The sequence below is a fragment of the Triticum aestivum genome, chromosome 4D (genome assembly GCF_018294505.1).
Source record: "Triticum aestivum cultivar Chinese Spring chromosome 4D, IWGSC CS RefSeq v2.1, whole genome shotgun sequence".
Classification (NCBI taxonomy): Eukaryota; Viridiplantae; Streptophyta; class Magnoliopsida; order Poales; family Poaceae; genus Triticum; species Triticum aestivum.
Window position 1 is genome coordinate 40,963,625 of NC_057805.1, and position 21,293 is coordinate 40,984,917.

The 21,293-nt window shown below is 48.3% G+C and overlaps 2 protein-coding genes across 2 annotated transcripts; both read left to right on the forward strand.

The window, feature by feature from the left end:
* The first annotated feature begins 13,204 nt into the window (after nt 1–13,204).
* On the forward strand, nt 13,205–15,558 carry LOC123099536 (beta-fructofuranosidase, insoluble isoenzyme 3-like). Its single transcript, XM_044521679.1, has 3 exons — nt 13,205–13,519; nt 13,614–14,962; nt 15,091–15,558. The coding sequence occupies exons 1-3, from the start codon at nt 13,327–13,329 to the stop codon at nt 15,292–15,294; spliced, it is 1,746 nt and encodes a 581-aa protein (XP_044377614.1). The 5' UTR covers nt 13,205–13,326; the 3' UTR covers nt 15,295–15,558.
* Nucleotides 15,559–18,082: 2,524 nt separating this feature from the next.
* Nucleotides 18,083–20,000, forward strand: LOC123099537 (UPF0481 protein At3g47200-like). The gene is made up of 2 exons (XM_044521680.1): nt 18,083–18,688; nt 18,984–20,000. Exons 1-2 carry the CDS (start codon nt 18,083–18,085, stop codon nt 19,689–19,691), a joined length of 1,314 nt encoding a protein of 437 aa, XP_044377615.1. The 3' UTR covers nt 19,692–20,000.
* Nucleotides 20,001–21,293: the final 1,293 nt, after the last annotated feature.

Below are 21,293 nucleotides of genomic sequence, written 5' to 3' on the forward strand. Positions count from 1 at the left end.
TCCTCGCAAGAAGAAGATTGCCAGCCGACCGAAACCAAGTGGCAAGAAAGTGACTGAGATGTCTAGCAAGGAATTCTGGGACAGGCGTCGGCGCAACCCCTATGAGGAAGACCAAGAACCCAATCTTGTCAATCGCCCGTTCTGGAACCGGTTTCAGTATGCCACATACTTTGATGTGATCAAGGCTAAGAAGAACCTCTTTATCAATGTTCATTCCATCAACACGGATGCTATGGAGAAGGACCTTGAGTACTTTGGTGATGCCCTTCAGATGTGCTCTCAGTTGAACATTCTCAGGATCATGCAGTTCAACAAGGACTTTGATGCAGATTTGCCGGCACAGTTCTTTGCCACTTTTCACCTAGGAACTGATGCAGACAGGACTCTGACTTGGATGACAAATGGAAAGGTGCTAGCTGTCAAGTGGCAGGCCTTCATGGGGCTGCTTGAGGTGGAAGATCAAGGGCTCGAGACTCCAGTTGGTTTTCGTCCTCACCAAAATGTCACCTCCACTCACAAGCAAGCCCTCTGGCCCTACTGTACTCGGAAGGTCCACCCTGAGACCAGGAAGGAAACCTATGAGTTGTCGACCTATCTGGACATCCTTCACCGCATCTTCCGCGAGACTCTCTTCCCTCGTATTGGGAATCTGGACATGGTACACTCTTACCTTGTGGACATGCTTCTCTTCTGCCAGCGTGAGAAGGACGCAAACACCGGAGAGTCCCTGGACATCTCTCACGTCATGTGGTCTGAGCTTCTGGCGGCTGTTTCTGAGCGCAAGTGCCCAATTTATGGTCCGTTCATCATGTTGCTTATTGAGAGGGCCTGGAGACATACCTATCCTGAGGAGCAGCTGGAAACTGGAGAGTTGGTCTCTCATGAGATCAAGCGTCTGAGGAAGAAGGATAATTGGGGTAGATCTGGAGCTCCATCTTCTGCTGCTGCCATGGAGACCGAGGACGAGGCTGATGCCGGTGATGATGATGAGGATTATGTGCCTCCTGGGACAGAGCCTTCTGCGGCAGAGCCCTCTTGGGCAAAGAAGCTCAAACGCAAGATGAAGAAGCTGTTCTGCATGGAGTCTCATGGTCAGTACATGACTCATGTGGCTGAGAAGAAGGCAAGAGGACGTCACAAGGAGCTGATGCGTCAGATGGGTGCGACAGTCACTAGCGGCTCTGAGGGTCAGATTACTGAGGAGGAGGAGTGGATCCAGCAGCACTGTCCGTGGACCGATCAGATGCCGAGCAGTTTCTGGGCGAGGACGGCAGTGCAGATGATCACGCAGAGTCCTGATGTTCGAGATCCTCAGCATGCTCTCACCTGGAGCCGTAGGTTAGCTCTTTGCCCCTTTTGGTGTCTCGATGCCAAAGGGGGAGAGAGTTTAGGGATTTGCGTCGTTGTGTTCCGAGTGTGTCTTTACCTTGTGCTTTCGTTGTGTGCTACCGTGTGCTTTGCTTGGACCTTGTGCTTTGTTTGGTTTTGTGTTCAGTGAGACTTTAGTTCGAGTCATATGGTGTGAGACATATGCTACCCTATCCTTATCATATCTTTATCTTTGTCTCTAGTCATTTGATATCTCATGAGTTATATGCTTCATTATGTTATATATCCTGCTATCTTGTATCTCGCTTAGGTTGTTGGTCTCTAAAATACAGGGGGAGTGTTGATCCTAGTATGTGTGTCGTGCAGTTCAAAGCACTTATCTTGATGGCACACATCTAGGGGGAGCCCATCTATATTTTAGAGATTTGGGGTTTGCTTATGTCCTTTGTCTTTTCCCAGTTGTGCAAATCTCGTATTGTCATCAATCCACCAAAAAGGGGGAGATTGTAAGGGCATATTTATCCCTAAGATGTTTTGGTGATTGATGACAATGCTTTTGCGGATTAATCGTCTGCGTTGAGTGTTTTTTAGAGATTCATCCTTTTGGCACGAGACGATTTCCTCCCCTCGGAGCTTGAAGCGAAGACGGTGTAGTCCCTTCGTATTAGTTTGGTGGACTAGTTTCATAGGGATCACCGTACTATCAAGAGGGGGTCCGTTTTGGAAAGGCTAGGGCGGAATCATCACGTACACTTCCTTTGCCCCTCCCTCCGAGCCTTTCCGTTTCGATGATGGGCTTGTTTCTCTTCTCATTGTGCCCTCTCTGGTCCCAGCGGTAGTACCGCGGGCCAGAGCGGTAGTACCGCTTGGGGGCTACAAGCGGTAGTACCGCTCTGGAGCGGTAGTACCGCTAGTAGCCCCCATGTGTGTACTAACTCTGGTCCCAGCGGTAGTACCGTGGGACGGAGCGGTAGTACCGCTTGGGTGCCACAAGCGGTAGTACCGCTCTGGGAGCGGTAGTACCGCTCCAGAGCAGTAGTACCGCTAGTGGCCCCAAGCCGTAGTACCGCGGTGGTCTCGTGCTAGTACCGCCTCGATTCGAGGGCTCCTTTTTCGTGTCGGGTTTTACGGTACTGGCCGCGGCTGTGGGGGGCCGTAGTACCGCTCCTGTGCGGTAGTACCGCCCTCCCACCGCGGTGGTACCGCTGTGGGCCAAGCGGTAGTACCGCAATGAGGAGCGGTAGTACCGCTGGCACAGCGGTACTATCGCTCTCTTCGGGGCAGAAGTGGGGCAACGGTTGGTTTGTTCCCCCCACTATATAAAGGGGTCTTCTTCCCCAAAGTTTAGCCACCTCTTCCCCCAAAAGCTCCATTGTTGCTCCAAGCTCCATTTTCGCCCGATCTCTCTCCCTAGCCAATCAAACTTGTTGATTTGCTCGGGATTGGTTGAGAAGGCCACGATCTACACTTCCACCAAGAGAAATTTGATTCCCCCCCACTTATCCCTAGCGGATCTTGTTACTCTTGGGTGTTTGAGCACCCTAGACGGTTGAGGTCACCGCGGAGCCATAGTCCATTGTGGTGAAGCTTTGTGGTGTCGTTGGGAGCCTCCAATTAAGTTGTGGAGATTGCCCCAACCTTGTTTGTAAAGGTCCGGTCGCCGCCTTCAAGGGCACCAATAGTGGAATCACGGCATCTCGCATTGTGTGAGGGCGTGAGGAGAATACGGTGGCCCTTGTGGCTTCTTGGGGAGCATTGTGCCTCCACACCGCTCCAACGGAGATGTACTTCCCCTCAAAAGGAAGGAACTTCGGTAACACATCCTCGTCTTCACCGGCTCCACTCTTGGTTATCTCGTTCCTTTACTTTAGCTAGTTTACTTGTGTTATATCTCTTACTTGCTTGTGTTCTTGTTGTCGTTGCATCATATAGGTTGCTCACTTAGTTGCATATCTAGACAACCTATTTTGATGCAAAGTTTAATTTGGTAAAGAAAAGCTAAAAATTGTTAGTTGCCTATTCACCCCCCCTCTAGTCAACTATATCGATCCTTTCATGTATGATAAAAGTATACCCGGGGGCCATAGTTTTCACTAGAGGCTTCTCTCTCGAACACATAGCATACGATGGGTGAACAAATTACTGCTGGCAATTGATAGAAAAGCGCATAGTTATGGCGATATTCAAGGCAATGATCATGTATATAGGCATCACGTCCGAGACAAGTATACCGACTCCTGCCTGCATCTACTACTATTACTCCACCAATCGACCGCTATCCAGCATGCATCTATGGTATTAAGTATAAAACACAGTAACGCCTTAAGCAAGATGGCATGATGTAGACAAAGTAAACCCAATCAATACGAATAAACCCCGTTGTTTTACCCTTAAGGGCAACAATACGTGTCTTTTCCCTACTTTGTCACTGGGATATAGAGCACCGCAAGACTGAACCCATTACAAAGCACCTCTCTCATTACAAGATAAATCAATCTAGTTGGCCAAACCAAACGGATAGACCGGACAGAAATACAAAGCTATAACAATCATGCATAATAAAGTTCGGAAAAGACTCCATTAGTATACATAAATATTCATATCATAAACCCACAATTCTTCGGACCCTAACAAACACACCGCAAAGATAATTACATCGAATAGAACTCCAAGAAGATCGAGGAGAACATGGGATTGAAGATCAAAGAGAGAGAGAGAGAGAGAGAGAGAGAGAGAGAGAGAGAGAGAGAGAAGAAGAAGAAGCCATCTAGCTACTAGCTATGGACTCATAGGTCTATGGTGAACTACTCACACATCATCAGAAGGGAAGTAAGGTTGATGTAGAAGCCCTTCTTGATTGATTCCCCCTTCAGTAGAATACTGGAAAAGGCCTCCAGATGGGATCACGAAAGGACAGAGACTTGCAGTGGCGGAAAAAGTGTTTCGGGTGGCTCCTGGGTGGTTTCCTAATATTTGAGAATTTATAGAAGTGGAATTAGGTCAGACAGAGCCACGAGGGGCCCACAAGGTATCCTTGCACGCCTACCCACCTGGGTGCGCTGGGTTGCCTTGCCATCTTCTTGTTTGCCTTCTTGTCTCCTCCCGAAGCTTCTAGGGTCTCTCTTGTCAAGAAAAAAATTGTCAAAAAGTTTCGTAGCGTTTTGACTCCGTTTGGTACTGATTTTCTGGAAAACCAAAAACAAGCAAAAAAACTCGCACTTGACACTGGGTTAATAGGTTAGCCCCAATGAGGATATATATATATATATAAGAGGCCAAAAAGAGCCTTACTAGAGGCTAGCAAATTGCGGAAAGGTGAGAGTGCGTATAATCCACAGACTCACATTAGTCATAAAGAACTCACATACTTATTGTGAAAGTTTATTAGCCCTCGAAGCAAAGTACTACTAGCATGCCCTTAGGGGGGATAGATTGGTAGGAAAAGACCATCACTCGTCCCCGACCGCCACTCAGAAGGGAGACAATCAATAATAAATCATGCTCCAACTTCTTAGCATAACTAGAGACCATACGTGTGTTGGAAATATGCCCTAGAGGCAATAATAAATGGTTATTATTATATTTCTTTGTTCATGGTAATTGTCTATTATTCATGCTATAATTGTATTGTCCGGAAATCGTAATACATGTGTGAATACACAGACCACAACCTGTCCCTAGTAAGCCTCTAGTTGACTAGCTCGTTGATCAACAGATAGTCATGGTTTCCTGACTATGGACATTGGATGTCATTGATAACGGGATCACATCATTAGGAGAATGATGTGATGGACAAGACCCAATCCTAAGCATAGCATAAAAGATCGTGTAGTTTCGTTTGCTAGAGCTTTTCCAATGTCAAGTATCTTTTCCTTAGACCATGAGATCGTGCAACTCCCAGATACCGTAGGAGTGCTTTGGGTGTGCCAAACGTCACAACGTAACTCGGTGACTATAAAGGTGCACTACGGGTATCTCCGAAAGTGTCTGTTGGGTTGGCACGGATCGAGACTGGGATTTGTCACTCCGTGTGACGGAGAGGTATCTCTGGGCCCACTCGGTAATGCATCATCATAATGAGCTCAATGTGACTAAGGCGTTAGTCACGGGATCATGCATTGCGGTACGAGTAAAGAGACTTGCCGGTAACGAGATTGAACAAGGTATTGGGATACCGACGATCGAATCTCGGGAAAGTAACATACCGTTTGACAAAGGGAATTGCATACGGATTGATTGAATCCTCGACACCGTGGTTCATCCGATGAGATCATCGTGGAGCATGTGGGAGCCAACATGGGTATCCAGATCCCGCTGTTGGTTATTGACCGGAGAGGCGTCTCGGTCATGTCTGCATGTCTCCCGAACCCGTAGGGTCTACACACTTAAGGTTCGGTGACGCTAGGGTTGTAGAGATATATGTATGCGGAAACCCGAAAGTTGTTCGGAGTCCCGGATGAGATCCCGGACATCACAAGAGGTTCCGGAATGGTCCGGAGGTGAAGAATTATATATAGGAAGTCCAGTTTCGGCCACCGGGAAAGTTTCGGGGGTTACCGGTATTGTACCGGGACCACCGGAAGGGTCCCGGGGGTCCACCGGGTGGGGCCACCTATCCCGGAGGGCCCCGTGGGCTGAAAGTGGAAGGGAACCAGCCCTTAGTGGGCTGGGGCTCCCCCCTTGGGCCTCCCCCCATGCGCCTAGGGTTGGGAACCCTAGGGGGGGGAGCTTCCCCCTTGCCTTGGGGGGCAAGGCACCCCTTCCCCCCCCACTTGGCCGCCGCCCCCCTTGGAGATCTGATCTCCCAAGGGCTGGCGCCCCCCCAGGGGTCCTATAAATAGTGGGGGGGAGGGAGGGTAGCAACCTACAGCCTTGGGCGCCTCCCTCCTCCCCTGCAACACCTCTCTCTCTCTCGCAGAAGCTCGGCGAAGCCCTGCCGGAGACCCGCTACATCCACCACCACGCCGTCGTGCTGTTGGATCTCCATCAACCTCTACTCCCCCTTGCTGGATCAAGAAGGAGGAGACGTCGCTGCACCGTACGTGTGTTGAAAGCGGAGGTGCCGTCCGTTCGGCACTCGGTCATCGGTGATTTGGATCACGGCGAGTACGACTCCGTCATCCACGTTCATTGGAACGCTTCCGCTCGCGATCTACAAGGGTATGTAGATGCACTCCTTTCCCCTCGTTGCTAGTAGACTCCATAGATGCATCTTGGTGAGCGTAGGAAAATTTTAAATTATGCTACGATTCCCAACAACGTGCATGCTTTGGGAATCACAAATCTTAACACCAATATTCTTACTAAACCATAATTACTCACTAGTACCTCATGAAGGAAATATGCCCTAGAGGAAATAATAAAGTTATTATTTATTTCCTTATATCATGATAAATGTTTATTATTCATGCTAGAATTGTATTAACCGGAAACTTGATACATGTGTGAATACATAGACAAACAGAGTGTCACTAGTATGCCTCTACTTGACTAGCTCATTGATCAAAGATGGTTATGTTTCCTAGCCATAGACATGAGTTGTCATTTGATTAACGGGGTCACATCATTAGGAGAATGATGTGATTGACTTGACCCATTCTGTTAGCTTAGCACTCGATCGTTTAGTATGTTGCTATTGCTTTCTTCATGACTTATACATGTTCCTATGACTATGAGATTATGCAACTCCCGTTTACCGGAGGAACACTTTGTGTGCTACCAAACGTCACAATGTAACTGGGTGATTATAAAGGTGCTCTACAGGTGTCTCCGAAGGTACTTGTTGGGTTGGCGTATTTCGAGATTAGGATTTGTCACTCCAATTGTCGGAGAGGTATCTCTGGGCCCTCTCGGTAATGCACATCACTTAAGCCTTGCAAGCATTGCAACTAATGAGTTTGTTGCAAGATGATGTATTACGGAACGAGTAAAGAGACTTGCCGGTAACGAGATTGAACTAGGTATTAAGATACCGACGATCGAATCTCGGGCAAGTAACATACCGATGACAAAGGGAACAACGTATGTTGTTATGCGATTTGACCGATAAAGATCTTCGTAGAATATGTGGGAGCCAATATGGGCATCCAGGTCCCGCTATTGGTTATTGACCGGAGACGTGTCTCGGTCATGTCTACATAGTTCTCGAACCCGTAGGGTCCGCACGCTTAACGTTACGATGACAGTTTTATTATGAGTTTATGAGTTTTGATGTACCGAAGTTTGTTCGGAGTCCCGGATGTGATCACGGACATGACGAGGAGTCTCAAAATGGTCGAGACATAAAGTTGATATATTGGACGACTATATTCGGACACCGGAAATGTTCCGGGTGATTTCAGAGAAAACCGGAGTGCCGGAGGGTTACCGGAACCCCCCCGGGAGAAGTAATGGGCCTTTTGGGCCTTAGTGGAGAGAGAGAGGGGCAGCGAGGAGGGGCCGCGCGCCCCCTCCCCCTCTGGTCTGAATTGGACTAGGAGAGGGGGGGCGGCGCCCCCCTTTCCTTCTCCCTCTCCCCCTTCCTTTCCCCCTCCTAGTAGGAGTAGGAAAGAGGGGAGTCCTACTCCTACTAGGAGGAGGACTCCTCCTCCTGGCGCGCCAACAAGGGCCGGCCGGCCTCCCCCTTGCTCCTTTATATACGGGGGTAGGGGGCACCCCATAGACACAACAATTGATCTATTGATCTCTTAGTCGTGTGCGGTGCCCCCTCCACCATATTACACCTCGCTAATATCGTAGCGGAGCTTAGGCGAAGCCCTGCGTCGGTAGAACATCATCATCGTCACCATGCCGTCGTGCTGACGAAACTCTCCCTCTACACTCGGCTGGATCGGAGTTCGAGGGACGTCATCGAGCTGAACGTGTGCTGAACTCGGAGGTGCCGTACGTTCGGTACTTGATTGATCGGATCGTGAAGACATACGACTACATCAACCGCGTTGTATTAACGCTTCCGCTATCGGTCTACGAGGGTATGTGGACAACACTCTCCCCTCTCGTTGCTATGCATCACCATGATCTTGCGTGTGCATAGGAATTTTTTTGAAATTACTACGTTCCCCAACACCTCACACATATTACAATCTTAATATTACAAAACTATTGCAAGGAATCAAACTTATCATATTCAGTGATCTATGTGGAAGTTTTTATTATATCCCTCTTGAATACCTATCATATTAGGACCAATTACATAACCCGTGCATATTGCCATTACTAATTATCAAACTCTCAAAAATATTATAAGTGAAGCACATAGAATATTCTAATAACTCGCGAATAAATGTGTGTGTCTCTCAAAAGGTCTGTCCAGCAAAAGATGATTGTGGCACTAAAAAGAAAACAAAGCAAAGACCACTATAATACACGACACTCAAAGCAAAGACCTACATGGCTCATGCAGTCTCGGATCTCACATATGAACCTCGACATTATCAAGCTTCTATGAGTATTCCACACCGGCGGATTGCCATGGAACAAGAGTACCATGCTCTACTACACAATAAAACATGGCGTGTAGTTCCTCCTCCTCCTGGTGTTAATATCATTGAATCTAAATGGGTGTTTAAAGTGAAGAAGCATTCTGACGGATCCATTGAGTGCTACAAGGCACGTCTGGTTACTAAAGGTTTCAAATAACGCCATGGTCTTGATTATGAGGATACTTTCAGTCTAGTTATCAAGCCCACTACCATCCGTCTCTTGTTATCTTTGGCAGTTACATGCGGCTGGTCTCTCTGACAATTGGATGTCCAGAATGATTTTCTTCATGGTGTGTTAGAGGAGGAAGTTTATATGAGGCAGCCCCCAGGTTTTGTTGATTTTGATCATCCTCATCACCTTTGTCGCTTGGACAAAGCACTCTATGGTCTGAAGCAGGCTCCCCGTGCTTGGCATGCTCGTCTTGCGACTGCTCTCCATGCTCATGGGTTTGTTCCATCGACGGCTTATACATCACTGTTCCTTTTCCAGCGCTCCGATGTCACCATCTATCTTCTGGTTTATGTTGATGACATCATCCTTGTCAGTTCCTCAGTGCCTGCTGCTGATCGTCTTCTCTCAGCTTTTTGTTCTGATTTTTTCTATTAAGGACCTTGGAAGCTTCATTATTTTCTAGGATTGGAGGTTGCTCACACTTTTGATGGACTTTAACTCACTCAGAAGAAGTATTCCTTGGATCTCTTACGTCGTGCTGGTATGCTCAAGTGCAACCCCTCCTCCACACCCATGTCTGCTATTGACAAGCTTTCTGCTGTTCATGGTGATCTTCTATCTCCTGATGATGCTAATGAGTATCGTAGTCTTGTTGGTGGCCTGCAGTATCTCACTATCACCAGACCAGATATTGCCTTTGCGGTCAATCGTGTTTGCCAATATCTGCATGAACCTCGGGACTTGCATCATACAGTGGTCAAGCGCATACTTCATTATGTTTGCCTGACAGCCTCTTATGGATTGCATCTTCGGCCTGCTACCTCTGACGTTCTTTCTGCTTTTTCAGATGCAAACTGGGCAGGCAATCCTGATGACCGGCGATCCATGGGGGGATATGCAGTCTTTTTGGCCCTAACTTGATTGCTTGGAGTGCTCACAAGCAGGCCACGGTATCTCGCAGTAGTACAGAGGCTGAGTATAAGGCTATGGCTAATGCAACCGCAGAACTTATTTGGGTACAGTCTTTGCTTCGTGAGTTGCGAGTACCTCAGCGACAACCACCTGTTTTTTGGTGTGATAATATTGGCGCTACATACCTTTCTTCCAATCCAGTATTTCATGCGCGAACAAAACACATCAAGGTTGATTACCACTTTGTCAGAGAAACGTGTCACACAAAACTACTCCAGATGAAGTTCATCTCTAAAGATCAACTTGCAGACATCTTCATCAAGCCGTTGCCGTTACCTTTGTTTGAGAACTATCGGCAAAATCTCAACATGCGGAACACGGTTGAGGTTGAGGGTGGGTGTAAGAACTTTAGTTATACACGTTCTCTTATATTGTATTACCTTGTAGACAGTGCCTCTCAATTCAGACAGAGTCTTTGCAAAGTGGTGCACAAAGTCATCTAAAAATGCTAGCTGCTTGGTTGAGACCTTTCCTTCCACAGATTATTAGTGAGACTCAAAGTGCCTTCGTACCAGGGAGGATAATCACGGACAATGTTATAGTGGCTTATGAATGTCTACACATGATGAAAAAGAGAAGGAAAGGTAAAATTGGTCTATGTGCTGTGAAGCTTGATATGCATAAAGCGTATGACATGTTGAATGGGTTTTTCTAAAGGCAATCCTTGGCAAGTTGCGGTTCGATGAGCGATAGATTGGTCTAATCATGTCATGTGTGACCTCGGTCGATTATAAGGTCTGGTTCAACTCTAATGAAACAGAACCCTTTGTTCCTACAAGGGGTTTAAGACAAGGGGACCCTTTGTCCCCATACCTCCTTTTGCTGTGTGCGGAAGGTCTCTCGGCACTCATCTCTCATGAAGAGTAGCAGGGGGGTTTGAAAGGAATACAGGTGTGTTGTGACTCCCCGGTAATATCTCATTTACTCTTCGCCGATGATTCCTTGATTCTCATGAGGGAGGATGATACGAATGATGTTGCCTTGAAGGGATTTTAGATGACTATTGTACGGCTTTAGGGCAGGGTGAGAGCGGCCAAATCATCTATTTATTTCAGTCCAAACACAGATGTGGAGGACAAAGTTGAGGTATGCCAGACACTTGATATTATGACAGAATCTCTCTCTGATAAATATCTGGGATTACCCTCAATGATAGGTGTGGATCGAGTGGATTGCTTTAAACACTTGATAGAGAGAATCCAAAAATTGGTGAACGGTTAGAAGGAAAGAACACTATCTTATGGCGGGAAAGAGGCATTGATTAAGGCAGTAGCCCAGGCCATACCAACGTATGCGATGAGTGTATTCAAATTCCCTAACAAATTTTGCAAAGGAATCACTGATGCCATGTCGCATTACTGGTGGGGTGATGGAGAAAACCAGCGAAAAATGCATTGGTTCGCTTGGTGGAAGATGTGTGTTCCGAAGGAGAAAGGAGGCTTAGGCTTTCGCGAGGTTCATAGTTTCAATTTGGCTATGCTCGTGAAACAATGTTGGAGACTCATTGAGAATTATGAATCTCTCTTTGTGCCAGGGTTGTAAGGTCCAAGTACTACCCATCTGAAGATATCCTAAACTGCCAACTCAAGAAAGGTTCCTCCTATGTATGGCAGAGTATATGGGCTGGCATTCAGACTTTCAAAAAAGGGTGTATTTGGAGAGTGGGAAATGGCATGAAGATCAACATTTGGGAGGATAGTTGGATCCCAAACAACTGTTCTAGGAAGATAATTACGGTGCGCACAACAGAATTCTAACCACTGTGAATGAATTGATAGACTCGGTCATTGGAGGATGGGATGAGCAACTTATCATGGACAATTTTTGGAACATTGATACAGAAAGAATACTGCAAATTCCTTTATTCCAGCACGATACAGATGACTTTGTCGCATGGCATCTCACAAAGTCTGGTACCTTTACCGTCCGAGCGGCTTACTACAGGCAGTGGGAGGATTCCTATTCGGCCTAGAACTCAAGTACATGAGGAATTAGTGGATCAGTGTCACATCCAATATGAAAGATCATATGGAATCTTAAAATGCCAGGGAAGGTGAAAATATTCGTATGGAGATGCCTTCACAATGCTATTCCATGTATGGCTGTACTGGCTAATCGCCATATCTTAACTTCCGGTCAATGCCTAGTGTGTCAGATACATATAGAGGATGTAGCGCACGCCCTATTCATGTGCAGTCGAGCAAAAGAAGTATGGCGCGTGCTGGGCTTAATTGAAACCATAGAACAGACATGCACACCACACCGGTCAGGACCAGAAATCTTAGAGTACCTGCGATGTAATGCGGCTAATAGGAAGCAGTATTTGGACGTGGTTCAAATCCCGAAGATGATCGCGGCTACTAGCTGGTATCTGTGGTGGCAGCGGCGTCAAATTGTGAAGAAGGAAGAGGTGCAAGCGCCGGTGAGAACTGGTCCAGCAATCCGAGCCTTAGCACTAAACTATGTGCGCGCAAACGGGAAGCCTGCCACGATGCCGCGTATGAATCGGTGGTGGAAGCCTCTATCTGGTCAGTTGTCACTTAACGTTGATGCATCCTTTACTGAAGAAAGTTACTCAGGGTCATGTGGAGCTGTCATTCGAGATCACCTTGGCTCCTTCGTTGCTGCATCCACAGCCAAGCTTGAATATGCAGCCGATATTGTAGCAGCAGAAGCAGCTGCTCTGGTAGAAGGCCTTAAGCTAGCTCTACAGCTTGGGATAGATTCTCTTCTGATCCAGATGGACAATTTGATTGTGGTTGAGTCTCTAAAAAGCAACAGTGGGCATTCTATGGTGGTTGCTCCAATCCTTGATGAATGTCGTAACTTGATGGAAGATTTTGGGAAGGTCGAAGTAGAACATTGTAATAGAGAGTCGAATACGGTTGCTCATTGTATTAGCTCAGAAGGGACGTGTGGAACCTCCGTCTTTGTGGATGGACACACCCCCTGATTTTCTCTCTGTTGCTTTAGTGGATGATGTAAGCATCTTATTATTAATAAAGCAGCCATGATGGCCTTCATGTAAAAAAAAAACCCACGTAATGTTAATGTTATATAAACTTCCTAATCTAACACACTCTCTCCCCCTGATTTTAACAGGGATGGCCCCTCCTCCCCCAATCTTCAATCCTTCTTTTTTTTCGTCGCCCAATCTTCAATCCTGACTTGTCACGTTTTATTTGTTACTTAAAATACGTCGAAACTAGCACGTAGACTCTTTTCTAAAATCATGGGGCATCTACAGATTGCTAGGTTGGCCGGTTGGGTTCCCCTTATAACGCACGTTCGTGTGTCCCTCCCACGTACTCGTCGACCTAGCAACTACAGTAGTTGAACCGCGAGCAGCACGTTGATCACCGAGTTTCGGGCATGGCGATCCAGCCGATAACGTGGGTGGTTTTCCTGTTGCTCGCGCTGTCGTCGTCGTGGCCCATCGCGGAGGCGTCGCACCGCGTCTTCGCCGACCTGCAGTCCCTGGAGGCCGAGGGCGGGCGCGCCGTCGACGTCGACGACTCGCTCCGCACCGGCTACCACTTCCAGCCCCCCATGCACTGGATCAACGGTACTTACGTGCAGATTGAATACCTCGCTGATCATGATCGACATTGTCTTTCGCTAGCTTGATTTTTCGCTGCATACGTGTGTGCACACTGCAGATCCTAATGGCGTGATGTACTACAAGGGCGTGTACCACCTCTTCTACCAGTACAACCCCAAGGGGGCCGTATGGGGCAACATCGTCTGGGCGCACGCCGTGTCCACGGACCTCGTCAACTGGGTCATGCTCCCGCCGGCCATCTACCCGACGGCGCCCTTCGACGTCAACGGCTGCTGGTCCGGCTCCGCCACCGTCCTACCCGACGGCACGCCCGCCATCATGTACACCGGCATCGACGCCGACGGCCGCCAGGTGCAGAACGTCGCCTACCCCAAGGACCTCTCCGACCCCTACCTCCGGGAGTGGGTCAAGCCGGACTACAACCCCGTCATCGCGCCGAGCCCTGGGATCAATGCCACCGCGTTCCGTGACCCAACGACGGCGTGGCGGGGCACCGACGGGCTCTGGCGCCTCGTCATCGGGACCAAGGACAACCAACGGGGCCTCGCGGTGCTCTACCGCAGCCGAGACTTCCGGCGCTGGGTGCCGGTGCGCCGACCGCTGCACCACGGCGACACCGGCATGTGGGAGTGCCCGGACTTCTACCCCGTCACCTCACACGGCGTCCTCGGCGACGTAAAGCACGTGCTCAAGGTCAGCCTCGACCTAACACGGTTTGAGTACTACACCTTCGGCGCGTACGACCACGCCACCGAGACCTACGTGCCGGACGCGGCGCTCGCAGATGGCGACGACGGGCTCCGCTACGACTACGGTAACTTCTATGCGTCCAAGACGTTCCTCGACCCGGCTAAGCAGCGCCGCGTCCTGTGGGGTTGGGCCAACGAGTCAGACTCCACGGCCGACGATGTCAGGAAGGGCTGGGCCGGCGTGCAGGCCATCCCAAGGAAGATCTGGCTCGCGGCGAACGGCAAGCAGCTAATGCAATGGCCGGTCGCCGAGGTCGAGTCCCTCCGCGGCAACCACGTCAATATCACCGACAGGCTCGTCAAGGGCGGGGACTACTTCGAGGTCCTCGGGCTCACGACACCGGCGCAGGCCGACGTGGAGGTGTCGTTCGCGGCGATGGACCTGGCCAAGGCTGAGCAATTCGACCCGGCGTGGCGCGGCGTAGACGCGCAGACAGTGTGCGCGGCGCGGGCCGCGGACGTCAAGGGCGGTGTCGGGCCGTTCGGGCTGTGGGTGCTCGCGTCCGACGAGCTCAGGGAGAGGACTGCGGTCTTCTTCAGGGTGTTCAAGGACGGCGACGACGGCAAGCACGTCGTGCTCATGTGCAACGATCCCTCCAGGTCGTCCTACGCCGACCACCTCTACAAGCAGAGCTTCGCCGGATTCATCGACATCGACATTGTCAAGACTGGCGGCAAAATACCTCTCAGAACCTTGGTACGTTACAGCTAGCTACTAGTGCTACATATCAGCATGTTTGGGGGCCAAATGACTGTACTTTTCTTAATCTGGGCCTCTAGTTTTTTCTAACTAGCAATTGATGCTCTACTGTGCATTCTGCGCAGATCGACCACTCCATGGTGGAGAGCTTCGGAGGCCATGGCAGAATGAGCATATTGTCGAGGGTCTACCCGACAAAGGCCGTCGGCGACAAGGCGCGCCTCTACGTGTTCAACCACGGCGAGTCAGACATCAAGATTACGCACCTGAATGCGTACGACATGCGGTCGGCCAAGATCAGCACGGATATCAATCAACTCATCAGATGATCAACGCGCATGATAAATTGCACATTTGTATAGCTGGATTAGATTATTAGGAAATATCCAATAACAGACTTGAGGTGTCATGATATACCAGAGGCTAGACTGCAGGTTATTTGCTGTGTGTCTTTTAGTTCAAACTTGTATGCACTGCATTGATGACGCTCTAAAGCTCAAACCAACTTATGCTAGTAGTTTTTTTTATGTAACAATTTATGGAAGGAACACTTTAATGCCAAACCCATATATATATCACCATTAACATCTCAAGTATTGTCTTGCATGCAAAAGAATGTCAACTTCTACGCATCCAAGACGCTCCTCGACCATGCGAAGCGGCGACACATCCAATGGGGTTGGGCCAACGAGTCGGACTCCACGGCTAAATTTTATAGCGAAAATCCCTCCAGGTCGTCCACCGCCGTCGACCTCTACAGCCCCACCTTCATCGGCCTCATGGACTTCGACGTTGCCGAGACCGACGGTAAGACACCTCTCACAACCTTGCTACATTACACCTACCTACTACACCGTCTTAACAGTGGTACATTTTTTTCAACAATTATAACAAGAGAGAATTCCTTATTTAACACCATGTTTAAATTTTATGCCCTATTTAACATCGACAAATAATTTTTTCCTATTTAACAACGAGTTTAAATTTTATGCCGTTCATAACACTTCTATTCATTTTAAGCCTAAATTAAATGACACTTGAAAAGATCATTTTGCACACCCACGCAGTAGTAGCACACAATTTAGGCTCAAAATGGACGGAAGTGTTATAAGAGGCACACAATTTAGACAAGCTGTTAGATAGGCAAGAATTTTTTTCCAGTGTCAAATAAGGAGAAATAATAAGATAGTGTTAAATAAGGAATTGTTTTTTATAACATAGCTAGGGCTGGTAGCGTTGCCCTCCCCAGTTATTAACATGCGCTCGATCGATGTCCCTTGCACTAACACTGATATGCACAATGGTGCATTCTACACAGATCAGCCACTTCATGGTGGGGAGCTTCGGAGGCTACAACAGAATGAACATATTTTTCTCATGAGCAGTTGTTGTCCCACGACACAGTTTCTCAACCAGTTCTTCCGTTGCAATGCATGGACATTTGTGCTAGCCTATACCTAATTTAATAATAAAGGACTTGTCGTCCCACGTCAACATCACGAATTGCCTCGTCAAGGGCGGGGACTACTTAGAGGTCCTCGCGTTCACGGCACCGGTGTAGGACGATGTTGAGTTGTCGTTCTCGGCGATGGACTTGGACACTGAACATCTGGGCCTCCAGGCCCTTTTGTTTTCAAATATTATACTATGGCTGGCTAGGGCGATGCCCCCCCCTGCCCCAACCCGAACTGCAAGTGGCCACTGCACCTTAACATGATTGATGTTTGTGCACTAACTAACAATTAATGCTCAATTGTGCATTCCACGTAGATCGGCCACTCCATAGTTGAGAGCATCAGAGGCCATGACAAAATGAGCATCCTACCTCCGGGAGTGGGTCAAATCAGAATTCAACCCTGTCATCACGCCGGGGTCAACGCCACCGCGTTCCGTGACCCGACGGGCTCTGATGCCTGATCATCGGGACCAAGGACAACCACCGGGGCCTCACGGTGTTGTATCAGAGCAGAGACTTCCTGCACTGGGTGTCGGTGCGCCGAGCGCTGCACCACGGCGATACCGGCATGTGGGAGTGCCCGGACTTCTACCTGGTCACCTCCCACGGTGTCCTCGATGATGTAAAGCACGTGCTCAAGGTGAGCCTCGACCTGACGCGATTCGAGTACTACACCTTCGGCGCGTACGACCACACCATCAAGATGTACGTGCCGGACGCTGCGCTCGCAGACTCCGTCGCGACGACGTGCTCTTAAACTAAGGACCCTGATAGATGCCACACGTGTAACACGAACACATGGCAACTGCAGACGGCTTTGATGCCAAGTTTAGTAATGCGAGGATGGCAACTTTTCGGATGGCAAGTTTCAGTTTTTTTTTGTTTTTTTTCTTTTCGCATGACAATTTTAGTTGTAAAAAACGTCAGGCCCGGAGTGGTTCGTGCCACACGTGTGACACTTATGATTTGGGTAAACTAATATATGTCATTTTTTGTTGTTGAAAGTGCATGTTTTGTACTACTATTTATTTTCTTGACGACGCACAGCGGCGTGCACTGCGCGGTGCACCATGACCTAGTTTCACCCGCTGCACTGCTGAGCCGGCAACCATCACCAAGTTTCACCTGCTGCACCCGAGCGTGCGAAGGAGGCAACACACATGCATAAAGCGCGACAGAGTGCACCAACTACACACGCTTCCCCGTATGACCCGGCCGGCCCGGCGGGGTCTTTTTCTTTGCCTCCCATCTAAGAAAGGTTCCGGTTCGCTGCCATTAGCACTGTACATACCACCGTGCTCCGTCTACTGTATGCATAGAGAGCAGTATCTAGCTAGATCAGGTAGCTTTAGTAGACACCCTTTGTCACATATTCGGGCTGTTCCATGAAATGTCCTTTCATATCTTTGGTAATCGTTACGCCGCCGCCGATGGACTACACCAAGACACCAAGTACGTACTACGTATATGCATATGTTGGAGTAGCTAATACGAGTCCATGTAAAGATAGCCTTGTTCGATCAGTGTGCTACATATTCGTGCGCTTACGTACAGACTGCATGGTGCTCTTCGTATCTATGTATATATACGACTCCGCGGCCGGCTTTCCCCGGCCCCTCTATATAAAAGGTAACCCGCAAGCTGATCAAGGTGAGCTAAAAATGGAGAAGGCGCCGTCCATCGGCTCCAGCAGCTGGGTGATGGAGATGGAGAGGACGATCGGCGACATCGACCCGGCGGTGGAGATGGCGCGCTGGAAGAGGCACTCCATCTACCTCGTCCCCGAGCGCATCAAGAACCTGCACAACACCAAGGCGTACCGGCCGGAGCTCGTCTCCCTCGGCCCCTTCCACCACGGCGAGCCCGACCTGCTCCCCATGGAGGAGCACAAGCGCCGCGCGGTGGTGCACCTCGTCAAGCGCTCCGGGAGGCCGCTCCGGGAGTTCGTCAACGCCGTGGCCGAGGTCACGCAGCAGCTCCAGGAGGCCTACAAGGACCTCGGCGCCGAGTGGCGCGGGGACGACAACCGGCAGCGCTTCGTCGAGCTCATGCTCACCGACGGCTGCTTCCTGGTGGAGGCCATGAGGATGGACGCGCTGCGGGGGAAGGTCCAGGGCGACTACGCGCCCAACGACCCCGTCTTTAGCCAGTACGGTTACCTCTACCTGTGGCTCTATATCCAGTCCGACATGGTCGTCATGGAGAACCAGCTGCCTCTGCTTCTTCTCCACAAGCTATTCCTTGTTCTCGACCATGACAAATATCAGGTACGTACTCATTACTCTTTTATCATATTTTCCATTTTCGTTTATTTCCTATATATGATAATAATACCATCCTACCATTTACTAGAACAACATGGAGCATCACAAATAGGCGTTTCAAACTGCAATGTACTAAAATTTAAATTATTGTGCATATATACATGCTTTTTTTTTTGTAGATACACACATACTGTCGAATTACCGAGCTGTTAAAAGTGACTAAAATGTAAATGTGTGTATGTTTCGACGCATAACGCACGTTAGCTGTAACCGTCTATATATGTCAACTTTCCTACAGGATGCTCGAGAGATAAGAAAGTTGGTGCTTGATTCCCTCTGTCCTTGGCGCCGACATGTGGTTGATATAAACCCCCTCGGGCTCCACCCCCTCGACATCTTACACCAAAGCCTTACCCATGACGACCACCAAGATCGCAAAGGATCAAAGGCGTATGTCATGCCCTCCGCGATGGAGATCTATGAAGCAGGAATCCATTTCAAGGTGAGCGACACCGACAGCCTCCTCGACGTCCACTTCGAGCATGGCGTGCTAAGCATGCCGGCGGTTAGGGTCAACGAAGGCACCGAGAAGAGGTTCCTCAATCTAATGGCATTCGAACGGCTCCACCCTTCTGCTGGCAATGCTGTGACAGCCTACGTGATCTTCATGGACAACATGATTAGCTCGGCCAAGGATGTGGCCCTGCTCAGATCTAAGATGATTATCGAGAGTGGGTTGGGCAGCGATGAAGAGGTCGCCAAGCTCCTAAACAACACGCTAAACAAGGGAGGAGTGATGAGCCCGTCTAGTAGGCTCCATGATGTGCAGCGACAGGTGAATGCCCACTGCAGGAAGAGATGGAATAGATGGCGGGCTAACTTCATACAAACCTACTTGAGAAACCCTTGGGTGTTCATTTCCCTCGTCGCCACCGTTATTCTACTAGTTGCCACACTTTTGCAGACCTTCTATACGGTTGCGCCCTTTTACAAGCTCATATCCTAGTAGTAGTAAGTTAGTATTCCATCCCTGCCAAATTATAGTGCATATAAGATTTATTTCAAAGTCAAACTTTGTAAGTTTTGACCAAATTTATATTAAAAATAACATTTACAATACAAAATGTACACCATATATAAATATAGTGGAATTAATTTGGTATAGAAAATATTGATAATTTTTTCTATAAACTTGGTCAAGTTTTATGAAGTTTGGTGATTTGATGAAAGAAATCTTATATGCACTATAATTTGCAAGGAGCAAGTACCATCTAAATGTACATTCGATACTGTTTTTAAGCATAATGTGTGTTAACAACATGTATATAAGTTTCATTCATTATGGACATCTATGCAACGAAAAATTTGGGAATAAATTGATGTATCTTGACTAAAAAGCTTTTGTTCAGAACTACAAAAATGTTTAATCTAGATAACCTTTAAGATTTCATGAATAGAATATAAACTTGGGTATGTGACAACCTGAAGTTCACAAAAATGGACATATGACTCCCCTCTTCCCCCGCCCTGATGCATGAAAGGTGGTTTTGGAGCATGGGTTTGTTCTCGTGGTACGTTACTCTCTCCCCCGCTCCCTCTATTCATCATACACACAGGTCATGCCCACTCAACGCTGGGAAGTATTTTTACTCTTTACAACGGTGACTACATGTCGATCCCAGCCCGTACCCTCGCCATGGAAAGGTTTTGCCACAATAGATGTAACCCCCTTTGTTGCGACCACCTTGATAGGGACAACATATTCTAATCTCTTATCGAACTGCTTGCTCAACCCAATCCGCCAGCCTTGCAAGCAGAGATAAATTAAACAGCTAGAAATCCTTGAACCCTAGGCCTCCCATGCCTTTGGGTTGCATCATGTCCTTCCAAGAAACCCAGTGTGGCTTTCACTGTCCATCTATACTTCCCCACCAAAATTTCCTGATTAACATGTTTAGTTTCTCACATAGACCCCTTGGAAGCTTGAAGCAAGACAGAGAGTATACAGGCACAACTTGGGCTACTGACTTTACCAAAATTTCTTTCCCAGCCATTGACATAGTTCTTTCAATCTATCCCTGGACCCTGCTCCATAAGCGATCCTTTAAGTATTTAAATGCCCCATTCGTGGATGACCCTGCATCACATGGCATCCCAAGATATTTTTCGTTCAATGTCTCGTTTGCAACTTGTAGCAAGCCCTTTATGTCCGTCCTAATATTTTTAGGGACACCTTTACTGAAGTAGATTGATGATTTTTCAAAATTTATCCATTGCCCTATAGCCAAACAGTAAGTGTCCAACACCTGGTGCACCTCAGATGCTCCTACGCCATTAGCCTTGAAGAACAATAGGCTGCCATCTACAAATAAAATATGGTTTACTGATGGGGACAAAGGGACCATCTGCAGACCACGAAGATTAGATGACTCACTTTTTGATTTGAGGAGGCTCGAAAGGCCCTCTGCTGCCAAGAAGAACAAATATGGAGAGGTCGGATCCCCCTACCGGATACCTCGTGATGGTGTAAATTCCTGAAGCTTCTTCCAATTAAACAAAACTAAAAAAATTACCGAGCTTATCATACTCATCACAATGCTCACCCACC